This window comes from Scophthalmus maximus, chromosome 2 (genome assembly GCF_022379125.1).
Source record: "Scophthalmus maximus strain ysfricsl-2021 chromosome 2, ASM2237912v1, whole genome shotgun sequence".
NCBI classification, from domain to species: domain Eukaryota; kingdom Metazoa; phylum Chordata; class Actinopteri; order Pleuronectiformes; family Scophthalmidae; genus Scophthalmus; species Scophthalmus maximus.
In genome coordinates, this window is record NC_061516.1 from 11,864,184 (window position 1) to 11,876,674 (window position 12,491).

Sequence of the window (12,491 nt, forward strand, 5' to 3'; positions counted from 1 at the left end):
TCGTCTGCAAAACTCCTCACAGATGGGGGGGGGGGCAGGAAGTAAGAAAACCTGGAGATGATTGTTTTGGCATTACTGTTTTATTAGAATATGGCATGTGAATCGCTGTACATCATAGAGTTACCTAATAAATATAAAGTAATCCACCAAATTTACTGTAGCGCACATTGATGATAAATGTATAAAAGACAGATACAAAGAGATATACTTCAATACAATTTTTCTAAAACGCTTTGTTCGGAGCAACTACATAGTGACATTCAACCGAGCTGTGTTTTCGACTCTTTCTATTGTGTTCCTGTGCTTTAATAGTGATTGTCCAGACTTTAACACACTCACATTGTTGGCAGAGTTTTGAGGTCTCAGTGTCCTGTGGGTACTTTCATGGGAACATCATTTGGCACAACGAGTCCTGTCTACTATTCTTCATGAACACTGACACACTATCCAAGTCGCTTGAACCAAGCGAATCACACAACTCATCCTGGTCCCCCTGAAAAATTCTTAAACGTGTTTAAATGTTCGGCGGTGAAACTTAAATGTGACATTTTAATTTAGTAAAAATAAGTAAAAGCAAATGAAAGGCACCTCATGAATTAAAATGAAGATGACAAAAGCTGATGAAGTCATGTACGCATCACTCTTTTGCTCTTTTTAGATTTATTCTTATTTTTTTTTATTATTTGTGGATTCAAACTCTTATTTAAAGGATGAGTCTGATGATATTTCATTTTTTCCTATTGTCCACACATTCGATGAGAAGACCAAAACCAATTGAGCTCCACTGGTGCCCCCAAGAAATCGAATCCACAAGCACGGTCCTGCTGCAAGAAAAACTAATCTGGCAAATGTGTATTTATTCCGGGGCTAAAAATAGTTTTACTCTTATTGGAGTACCGTTTGCTGAAAAACCACCCAGCGATTTCTGGAACTTATTTGACTATTTTTCTCAATACACACTAAATACACAATATGTTTGTGAACTGTTTTCAAAGATTTACACGAGTGTCTCAGACTAGAAAGTCAAAAGTCGGACAGTATTGATGCACCAACATGTTGGATTTAGTCTTTTCATGAGATTTGTTGACTATTTCAACTTTATCCTTTTTTACTGGTATTGGTATTCCATCGATACCAGTATCAATATGTGTCAACAAAAATTATGCAAATTCAGAGTAATACAAGTCCTAAACCATGATATAAGATTGTAGATGTATTGAGATGACTTCACTGTCGTTACACTTCTTAAATTACTGAGATGTAGTCTCATCTGTCACTTTGCGTCCCACTCACTATTAATACATACACTTAACATTAACGTCGATATGTCTCATGAATCATATGACATTGCTAGTTTGCTGTTTTTAATTGCTTTTTATACATGAGAGTTCTATATTCTACCTCATTTCAGAGAATAGTTGCTGTGATATAAATGTCTATAGTATAGATGCAGATGGTTAAGAGTAAACGTCAATGGAAATAGAAAAATAAGGCGCAACAGAACAAAGTTCCTACTTCAAGTTTAAAAAAAACAAAACATTGTGCCAAAATCCAATTTGTATTAAAGAGTGAAAATAGAGACAAAGGCCCGACGGTGTCTCGGAGTGTAGAAGAAGATACTGCAACCACTTCCTAGCCTCATCACTTTCCTTTTTTTTTAAAATTTGGCACAATGTTTTTCAGACATAAATGTTTGGCATTGTATGTCTGAGCATGAAGCTCTTCAGAAAGCATGGACCTGGAATGCCGCATAAAATATGCCCTTACAGCTATGAACTTACATATTTTGAATAAACATTACTTGCGTTGACTCTTAAAGTCAAACTTGTGATTAGTTCCTTGTTGTTGTTAGTCGCGGTCTGAAATTCAACTTTTGGCCAAGGCTAGTGTCGAGACAGTGTACAGACACACACACACCGATCTGTCGTTTCCCAGTGAGGCCTCCTGCATGTCTTACAGGGTTTCTCGTGCACCATTTAAGCCGTTTCTTACAGTGTGATTTACCTCTATCACAATCAAAGCAGTTGTTTTATACATGAATAGAAACCAGCACAATCCTGCTCTGAGTGCATTTTCAATCTCAAAGAATACAGACATATTATTTTTTGTTTTCCAGCCCCAAAGTGTTTGGAGATTCACAGTGACTTCAGCGACGGAATCAGTAAGAGCAGCATGGGAAAAACTCCAGCCCTTCGTATTGATGAATCTTATAATGGGTCAAAGGCAACACAAACTCCCGCTGCGTCCATTTCCATCCTCCAAAACTTTGTCCGGCCGACCCGACTGCAGTGTCTGGAATTAGTACGATAAAATCGAGGGGAGGCATCACCTTTACATTCCCATTATCGCTCGGGTTGGTCTTGGTTTGTCCTTGTTTTGACTTTTGAAAACCAAGAGCCAGTGATTGGAATATGGAGAGAGGAAGAGTTGATGTCTCCAGTCATTGCTCTGGGTCTTTCTTACAGATATTTCCTTTTCCTTTTTTTTTTTTCCTTCTTCTCCCGATCTCCTGTATGTTAGAAGCTCACCAAGGCATAGACCATACTTCAGCAGGACATAGAGAGTGGCAGCGAAAAAAAGAAGGAAAAAAGATAGTAAGAAAAGAGTAATTGCACTGTTACACTATTTTTCAAGGTCATACTTAATCACAACAACCTCCAACATACACTGCACATGAAAGGATTGCGAACCTACCTGTAGAGATAATAGAAGAAAGAGAGCAGATAAAAGCCCAGCTTGCACCACGACTCCTTTTGGCAATAGTTGAGAATGTCGGCGTTCATCACGCTGACGGGATCGTACATGACCTCTGAGCCGTCGGCCGGCCTGTGAAAAAACCTGAAAGAGGAGAGAGGCTTGGCTCACTCACCCGCCCACCAGAGCAACAGAAGCGTGTCAGACATCTGTTTATGGGACTGTACCTCCACAGATGGTAGAAGAGCAGCGGGATATTCAGACCAAGTGTGACCCACTCTCCGGCACACATGAACATCAGGCAGAAGAGCCCGTGGATGGAGTACTCCGGCACCACCAACTAACCAGGACACACACAGAAACTCTGGTTGTAAGTAATTACACCGCAGCAACTCCTCAGAAAACACAATCTACGAAGATACAATCGCATTGCACACATTTTAGCCCAGCTAAGTGGATTTGGTGTAGTTTGACCCGCTATAGCTCGTTCAGGTGGCTCAGATCGCTTAGCTTTATTTAGAACTCTGAAACCCTTGCAGCCATCTTGGATTATTATGTTTTATTCAGTGATTCATTGACAGCTGTTTCCCTGGGTGGAAAAAAACAACTGTGAAAAAGGAAAGTTTTGTAGGTTAGATAAAAATGGAGATGTCGTCTTCCTGTGCCGGAGACAAGCAAATGGGGACAGTAAATGGTGACAAGCGTGGCTGCGTGGGCATACTGTAACTGAAGCAGCTGTGCAGGTTGCATGTGAGTCTAATCTATCGCTTGCACTCACTCTCTTTTTTCACTTTGTTTTGGTCTCCACCAAGCCCTGAAGGTGATGTCTGGTGCTTTATGAAACACTGAGGGAAATTGCAGGGGTCCCCTTTTTGTTGGGGTTCATACCAAGGTGACCCCTTTCATATGACAAGTAGGTCGTGTGTTATCTGTTGTTGACAGAAAAAATATATATTGATTATAGCTGCAGCCTGCTTCAAAGCAATAACAACACTCGAATCAGAGGATTGTTTGACATGGCAGACTTGAACTGTTGACACAGCCTCTGTCTCGACAGAACAAAAAAAAATCATCTTTACTAGAAAAGGCACAATAACCCTCTGGACTGGGTCGGCATCAATACAATGCCGTACTGAAAAATGGCTCACTGATTAGTAAATTGTGTTTTTTTTAACAGCATCATGCACGTTAGCGTTCTACCTGCATGCACGTCGTCTCCCTCTGCAGCTGTCGAAGGTTATCGTCATTATTTTTGCAGAGGATTTGAAAATATCTGTACGATCTAATTTTTGTTCAACTGAGTGGTTACCCGTGGCACTTCATTTCCTTGCTGTCTACCGCTGTGGAAAATTAATGAATCAATAAATCGTACTATGTGTCAATAACATCACATAAAATCTATCAATAATTATTTTCCTTTATTTTTTCTATTCCATTTTTCAGCACATGGGTCCAAAATGACCTCACAGCATGACAACTTTTAGGGACCTTAATTTTTTTATTCTTTCTGAAAACCTTGAAATGTGAAAAGAAAACGCATCACAAGTGGCACGAAACCCTGGCACTGTGTCATTGTTCTCCACTTCTGTGTGTCTGCAGAGCACTGATGGTGGTTTTTTGGGGATGGGCTCCGTGGGTGTGAAATGAATCAGTGTACGTCTTGGTCCTCACAATGGTTAGACAGACAAATGGTCACGGCAGCGTTTCGGTGAAGCCCGCTGGGTTTGAGTCATCCACCGGCAGCAGGTGAAAAACGCTGATTACTCACCCTGCGAAGCAGGTTGCAGATTCTCTCAATGTTCAGGATCCTTTCCCTCTGTGGAGAGAGGATATAAAGAAAGTCTGATTAACAGTCTGTTTTTCTCCCCACCCTTCTTCACCTGTTATGTGTAACAGTGCTAAAAGTAACTCGCAAAGGCAGAAACAATTTGCGCTATCAGGTTTCAGAAATAGGATTTCAGTTGACGAAAGTTTGACACATATCCGTGACAGATTAATCAAATGTGGACCTGATGAGAACTTTCAGATAGAGAATTCATGCTTATATGTAATGCATGGGACGGGTAAAGATGGATCCATCTGTGCATGTCCCACCCCCACCTCAACCAGCATTACATGGTATAAACTGAAACAAATTAGACTTATACTAACTAATAATTATTGTTGTTTTCCATTTTATATTTAAATTGTGTATTTTGCATCCAGCCACACAAAAGGGAAATAAGCGGTGTCGTTAAGAAGAAATAAGAATGTTGATCGTTACAAAAGTACAGTGACCGCCTTTGAAGCAGCGACAGAGATGTATATCGTGTGGCTCCTTGGCACTTTCGCTCGTAAACCCGTTGGTTTTGAGTCTCCTGTGAGCCATGAGGGGAGCCTCAATTCTCAATTTTAGAAATGAAAGTCATCCATCTTCTACTGCATTTCCCACTTAGCGGCTGTAGGGGAGGTTTTCATTTGGGTGCCCATTGATTGGCTGTAGGGAACTGAGATGTTTTGTTGTGGTTTATTCGCTTATCGTTTCTTTCCATCACCAGGCTGCTCACAGACCAGGTGAAGAAGAGTACCCACGGTGAGACATTTGTCAGTGTCTGTGCGCTGCATGTCTGGGGCTGTACAGCTGGATTTTGCAGCAGCAAAGATTCTCGTGCTCTTTTCGCGACACATCGAGGCATCTGTCTTGATTAGAGGATCGCAGCTTCCAGTATTAAGATGTCCGTTCCCTTCAGCTGGAGCCACATGCAAAAGCTTTTATGAATCTGTGGCCATAAATTAGTAAATTAATAAAGTCCCATGGTGACATGAGAGTCGATTTCGCACTGAGAATCTGTTTCTCCATCCTCACTCTTTGATTCTCTGCTTCGTTGTTCGCTGGACTTGGTTACTGGACTTTGCAGCCGAGCGGCTGTTCTGTTCACCGGACGGTTTGTTATTGCACATATAAGTTCTTGTCCTGCAGTAAGTCTGCCAGGACTTTACAGCCTGGAGCCTCCCAGAGTCGCCGCACTTTGTGTCAGGTCACAGTCCACTCTGACTATTGAATTGTTCCACCGAGGGAAGCGCAGCTTGAGACATTAATCACAGACAGAATTAAGAGACATTTCACCATACGCTGAACAAATGCCGGGCAAACAATACAGCTTGATTAGTAATCTGGTCGAAAGAATTGTCAAGAGAGCGACATTTGTGTTGGGCTTTTATCTTGGCGAGAGTAACACTGCTGGGTCCTCTCGACGCAGCGCTGCTCTTTATGGGGATGATTCACCTCTCAAGATACTTCGATAGGAAATAATTCTGCTTTTGACCTTTTGTCAACCAAAGCCAAGCACAGTGTTTCACACGATGACAACGTGTCTATCTTTGAGACTGTGCTTCATGACCGAGCATGTAAAGCTGATTGGGAAACACGTGTTTAGTCTCTCCCATTTTGTCCCTCTGGAATATTTACTGCTTTGGTCTTTTTCTTTTTTCTTATTCCCCCTGACGGTATCAGTTGAGTGAGCAACAGAGATAATCGCTGTTTATCTTGCAAGGCTGTTGCCATGTGAGTCTTTGTTCTGTTTGTTTCAGTCTATTGACTTTGGGAGAGACTGTTAACATCGAATCCTGGCAGATCATGTTAATTCGGAAGTTTTCTGTTACAGATTAAAAAACTAAGCGAGCCAATACAACAGCCTTGATACAAAGAGGTGCCTTCAGGAAGCTTGTCAGGGTTCGTCCGCGGACGATGCTTCGCCAGAAACGCCGCCTCTCCACCTTCATGTGAGGAGGAAAAACAACACATCCTCCTTTTGAGCTGAACATTCAGGGAAGCATCTATGCCAGAGCTGCTCCATTTGATCGCATTGTTGTTGCTGTTGTTTTTTAGTTGTTTTTTACAGGTGTTGCAGTGTCATTGTGTCCACCCCCTGTGGCTGGCGTGCCTCCACACACCTACAGTCTGTTTTTTGCAGTTTGCTCTCCCACCACCTCGTCACTCTCCCTGTGCAGTTCTGATGCAGACTCACACGACCGCCAGAGCATTAGCAAACTTGTGAAACTTGTGAGCTGCTGTCAACTCGCTGCATGAATAACGGCACTCGCCATTGACTCATGGTATCGTTATTGAATGTTTCTGAAAGACCAGAGAGAAAAGTAGACTAAATGTAAGAAACACTGCCGGAAGAGAAGACAAACACTTACTTTGGGTCCGTTATTATTTTATGTTCCAGATTGTTCAATACATTTTTTTTTCATGTTAAGGTGAAAACTTGTACCTTCACTTTTATTGTCGTGACAGCGCCTTTTCTCATCGTATAAACAGCAGCTTCATTAGCATCAGTCTCTTTAATTGACTGAGTCATGTCACGTCTTTGTGGAAGGTGGATTGTTTCAATCAGCATGCAAATGAGCGTTCAAGGCAAACGCTGCCTGAGAGCTCTACTGTTGCAGTCACCCGGAAGCTTGGATTAGTAGGAATTGTACTGCAAATATTTGATGCTGAAAGATTAATGGATAGGCACAATGAAGCCGAATAAGACATTTGAAAGGTGTCGTTCAAAATCCAAAATCACAAAATATGAATTTGCATGACGATTACAGGCATTGGAGAATAGTAAACTATGGGTTTCTAATGAAACCAATTCATTTCATGACCCATATTTATAAAGTCAGTATGTTTCTGAGGACTTTATGAACGGAAAAAAAACATCTAATATGACTGCTAAAATAAAGGTCACATGCATTGATTTTTATAGTGAATCCCTGATTTTGTTCTCAGTTGCTCCGTGTTAACTGCTGGAATGTTCCTCTGGAAATTGAAAAAGAAGGGATTTATCTCTGCGCGCGAGAGGGTTTGATCACTCTTGAAAGAACTGAAGCAGCAGGGCTCTTACCGCTCTGGTGGGATTGCTCTGATCAATGGGGTTCTTGAAGTCTGTGCGCAGCTCATCAAATGCGATGATCTGAAAAAAGTAACAGACGGCCGTGAGTTTGTTTTCCATTTACCGTGGGTGCAAATACAGTACACGTAATGTATATACTGTATGAGTGAAAAGAAAAGCTGGTTTCCTTATTATACTTGAACACACATGGTGATTGAATGGTTCATGAGCTCCTATTGTGTTCATACCACGTGTCCTCACTTATATTTCTTACTATCTGAAGAGCTAGAATACTGATTTCAATTCTCCCCCTAGTTTGTTGTTGTTGTTTTCAATGTGGCCCCTATTTCCAGATTATCAAGCGCCCCGAAACTTGCAGGGCCAGTCTCTATTTTATGAGCCTGATAACATTACAGACTGAACATCCACGGAGACCCACGTAGCTGTCAGTGCACGTCAAAAAGTAACGTTTTGTAGACTGGACAGTGAACGTCTATATGAAATCCTGCATAATTTTATTTCCTGTGCTTTTTTTTAGCAAAACCTAAATATTACGATAAACTGAGGGAACATGTTGTTCAGATTCACGACACTGATGGCGCGCTAACCGCTCCCTGTGAGGTGGGTATGAGTGATCCTTTTTCTCCCGGGCCCCCTGATAAATAGTGCAATAAAAATACTAATAATTCTTGGTGTATAGGCCTCCTGCTTATCATTAGTCCAGCTCTAAAATAGCAAGCTTCATTTCATTAGCTCATTAAAAAAAGCAGATATTAGTTGCAGCTAAGTGAGCATCAGCATGTGATTTACATCACCAATGAGTGATATTCTATTTGTTTTATATCTACACAGCCCTGGTGGTAATGCCCCCTATATGAGTCTATATGGTTCCCCCCTCGCCTTCTTTCACACTCAGCTCTGTTGTCAACAGATGCAGTTTCCATGGCGACACGCTGAGCCCCTAAGTGGGCACCATGGTTACTACACCAGTGCACGGCGATTCTGATTGGTGGAGAGCCGCAACAGAACCCGGGGTGCTGTACCCTCCTCGGCGGAGGCGGACTGGGGGAAGGGGTGAACGAAATTATAGTTTGATGAGCGTTTCAATAACACGCCCGAGCGCTGAGCCAGACACGGGCTTCTCCTCGTCTCTTTCACACACAGACACGCTGACTGACTCACAGTCTCACCCACTTAGTCAATTGGTACGTTAGTCATTTCAAGTCATATATTCATAATGATGTTGTTGTTTTGTATTTTTTTGTATTCCACATTATTCCTGCTTGCATGGGCTGCGTGAAAGGTGAGGGATCAGCTTCAGTGTTTGCAGAGTCTGTACTTGTGCAACGGGCAAACCGAGAGCACTGGTCTCGGGCGGTAGCTGTGCAAATACCACTGCAAATGCCACCGGCAGGCCGATTCACAACAGTCTGGTGGGCTAGATTTATGATTGTTGTGCTTTGTCGCCTCCGTGTACTCATTGCCTGCAGTTTGCTGGAGGCTGTACACCTTGTTTGGGGAACATTTTATTGTCAGTACTGTCGGGATCATGTGTAATGTGGAGGGACGGAGCTGACTGCAGTCTGTCTTTCTGTGGAGCAGACAAGGGTCAGACAAGCTCCAGATAATTCAACTATAAACAACAAGAAGCCAGGTCAGTTAAAGTTGCTGTGTGAAAATAGATGAAATATGCACAAATTAAGACTATCAGACCTTCCTTGAACGCCTTCATTTTATCCGCCTCAACAATTACTTATTATGCAACTCACTGTCTTCAAAGCTTTTTGTTTGAAATGAAAGGGAACACGGTGTCATCTGGTGGCTTTCAAGAGGTCAGATGGTCACATTAAGCACGACAACGCTCAGGTTTTCTTTGAGATTCAGCTACCACATTTATGCAGGTCATTATCTGTAGAGGACCTGAACGTGGTGTGTGTTTGTGTGTGTGCGTGCGTGTGTCTGTGTGCGCTGTGTACCTGTCAGTGTTTGTACAACTGCGTGTAGGAGGATGTGTTTGTCTGCCTGCGTGGGATGGAGCGTGGAACGTTGTCAAGGCTCTAAAAGGGCCTGTTTTAGTTCCAGTATGTGCCGTGTGGACCCGGTGTGCACGACGGTGCTACTCACCTGCCATATGACAAAGAAGATGAGCGAGGCGCACAGCACCAAGGTGAGCATGTAGCAGAAGGCCGCAAAGGTGAACGCCATGGCTGCGTCCGCCAGCCTGGCGACGGGACGGGTCGAGAAGGAGACAGGGAAACCCCCCGCCCCTTCTCTCAGCTGCTCTGTGGCTAACGCTCCCTCTCCCTCTTTACTTTAGAGGGGGCTACTGTCCTGTCGCCCCTCTGACGCAGGCTGAGTCTGAGTCCTCCAGGTAGGTTTAGCACTCAGTTTTAGTCACAATCAATAATCTGCCTGACTGTGGCTTCACTTCCACTCATGATGTGTCTTCGTCTCCTCATAAACTGCAGGCTGACCCCCACATCCCCCCCCCCCTCCCTCCCTCTGCCGTTGTGAGTTAGGAAGCACTTGTACGTCTGTTCACAGCCACAGATGTCTCTTGTTGGCCTGGTGCTCCTCTTTTCAGTCTCTGACAGGCGAAAAATGTCTGTATCCTCCTCCTCCTCCCTGTACTTTCTCTTTGCACGTTTTTTTTTCTTCTCCCCCTCACAGTAACGCAAACCACACAGTGTGCGGCTGACGCGCTGACAACAGGAGCACAGGATTCTCGTCGATAGTAAGCACAGTGCTGCGTTTCAAAAAGGATTATTGTGTAAAACGGTTATGGCTTGTAATAGGTCAGTAGTTTGTCATATGGCTTTCAGCTCATCTGTTGCTCCGAATCAAGATGCGCTGCTAATGACGCATCTGTTTAACTCATATTTGACACGTATGAAAGCAGCCATCGTTTGCACATGTAAGTTGTTATTTACAGAGACGGTCTCCTGGTATATTACTCATCGTGTCATTACATTTTTCTATTATTACTAATGATTCACGTACACATGAATCTGTTCGTCGGCTGAAGATACAAGATATTGGTCTGCACATGAGACAGTTTTCCTGACAAAGCAAAAATACTTGTTGCCAACATTAATTTTGGTATAAAATTCAAAGTCTGCATCAGCGAGGCAGCATGTATTGGAATTATGTTGCAATTCAAACCATTACTTTAACATGACACCTCTCATATATCACACATCCACAAAGACACACAAATTGCAAGACCAGAGAACAATAATGAGGATAGTTTCAAATAGCATGGATCAATATCCGGACTGATCTTAATATCGAGTGGAGAATACCTGTGTCTGGCCGGAGACGTGTCTGCCACTGAACAGTCCAGTCTCTCCTCGTCTCTGTCAATCTGGGTCGGCACCATGTCAGAAAGCTCTGCTCTGCATCTCTCCCTCAGACGCATCCCTCAGATTTTTTTACGAGAACATCTAAAGCCTGTCTACGCTGAAGTGTAGGGTGAACAATTTGGATTCTGTGGGGGGGGGGCGGAGGGAAAATTTTAACCAGAAACCTGCAGAACATCTACATGTTGAGGCGCCTTTATTCTGATTTTGAAATCTCTCTTCTTCTTCAGCAAAAAATCTCCATTGCCCTCAGGAGCCATAAGTTAATTAGTCCATCTCTCTGCTGCCTCCCTTTCTTTATTTGCCTTCTTTCTTTCTTCCTGCTTTCTATACTCTCCTGTCTTTTCTCTTCTTGTCTTCCGGAGATTTTGAAACCAACCTGAATGTGTTTCCTCAGTCTACTGTCTCTGTGTCTCTTGTCCTCTGTTTCTTAGACTGCGAGAGAAATATTTCTAGCACGCTTGGTGTTAGAACGGGCGACCAATAGCATCGCACTGTCGCCCTCCCTCTCTTATTTGCTCTCTCCTTCCTCTCTGTCTATCAGTGTCTCTCTCTCTCTCTCTCTCTATCTCTCTCTCTCTTTCTCTCTCTCTCTCTCTCTCTCTCTCTCTCTCTCTCTCTCTCACATTTATACATTTCCATAATCCCTTGTTCCCCAGAGACTGATGAGGGGGCAGGGCAGGCTGCAAATGTTTTTCCTTTTGTCTGTATCTTTCTCTCTCTCTCTCTCTCTCTCTCTCTCTATCTCCATCACTCTCCCTCCCACATTCTTTGTCTCTCAGCAAAGCACTCAGTCATCCTTCATTTCATGGAATGTATGTCTGTTATGTGTGAGGGTGTTGCTCTCAGTCACCTGTCATTTATTTCAATTCTCCGCTCCATTAGCTTCTCACTCAACCCCCAAATGATTCCGTTTTTTACTTTTTTCAAAAACTATTCTCTCACCTAACTTGATTATTGAACACATCTTTCTTTAAACATGTAATTCGCAATGCTGCTACACTTCCCTTTGTTAAAAGCATCCAATATTAACATGACATTGATCGCTACACCATTTCTCTGACAAATGCCAGATGCCGAAGTGATGCCAAACTGCATCAGAGAAAAGTGAAATACGCAAACAGTGTTTGTGAAACAACTCACTACAGCTCCTTGTAGTCGTGGTTCTCTACTGTTCTCTACCATGGTCACCACATGATCAATATGATGTGATCTAATAATACTGCTCTCTGCCTTTTTATGTGACATAAGATTCAATACCTCTTCATCGACGCCACTCGTTAATGTATTGCAAACTGGTTATTTAACAATAGTTAGATAACCAGTGGTTATAATCATCTTTTTTTTAATACAGCTGATCCTAGCTAACCACAGCATTTCTACTGTTATTGATTACTTATACTATTTCAACTACCTGCCCATTGATTTATGCTATTTAAACCATTTACTCTACAAACTGTTTAAACTCCACTGCTCACTTCTCCACTCTCACTCCAGTGCTAACTACTTTCTGAAAAGATTTGGTATGTTGTATGTAATGTTCCTCAGTAGCCTACACTTAAATGTGTAATCCTAA

At 42.6% G+C, this 12,491-nt stretch overlaps 1 protein-coding gene across 1 annotated transcript; it reads right to left on the bottom strand.

Moving 5' to 3' along the window:
* Positions 1-61: 61 nt before the first annotated feature.
* cnih2 (cornichon family AMPA receptor auxiliary protein 2) lies at positions 62-11,364 on the bottom strand. Its single transcript, XM_035627105.2, has 6 exons — positions 9,681-11,364; positions 7,569-7,637; positions 4,463-4,510; positions 2,922-3,034; positions 2,695-2,838; positions 62-2,544 (listed from the first exon to the last, which is right to left on the bottom strand). The coding sequence occupies exons 1-6, from the start codon at positions 9,759-9,761 to the stop codon at positions 2,517-2,519; spliced, it is 483 nt and encodes a 160-aa protein (XP_035482998.1). The 5' UTR covers positions 9,762-11,364; the 3' UTR covers positions 62-2,516.
* Between the last annotated feature and the right edge of the window lie 1,127 nt (positions 11,365-12,491).

Bases quoted from the DNA above. Each gene is read 5' to 3' on its own strand.
- cnih2 (XM_035627105.2), bottom strand. From the start codon at position 9,761: ATGGCGTTCACCTTTGCGGCCTTCTGCTACATGCTCACCTTGGTGCTG. The intron at 2,839-2,921 runs GTACAGTCCCAT...CTCCTCTTTCAG, and splicing joins CTCTTCTACCATCTGTGGAG to GTTTTTTCACAGGCCGGCCG. The intron at 2,545-2,694 runs GTAGGTTCGCAA...GTCCTGCTGAAG, and splicing joins TTCTTCTATTATCTCTACAG to TATGGTCTATGCCTTGGTGA.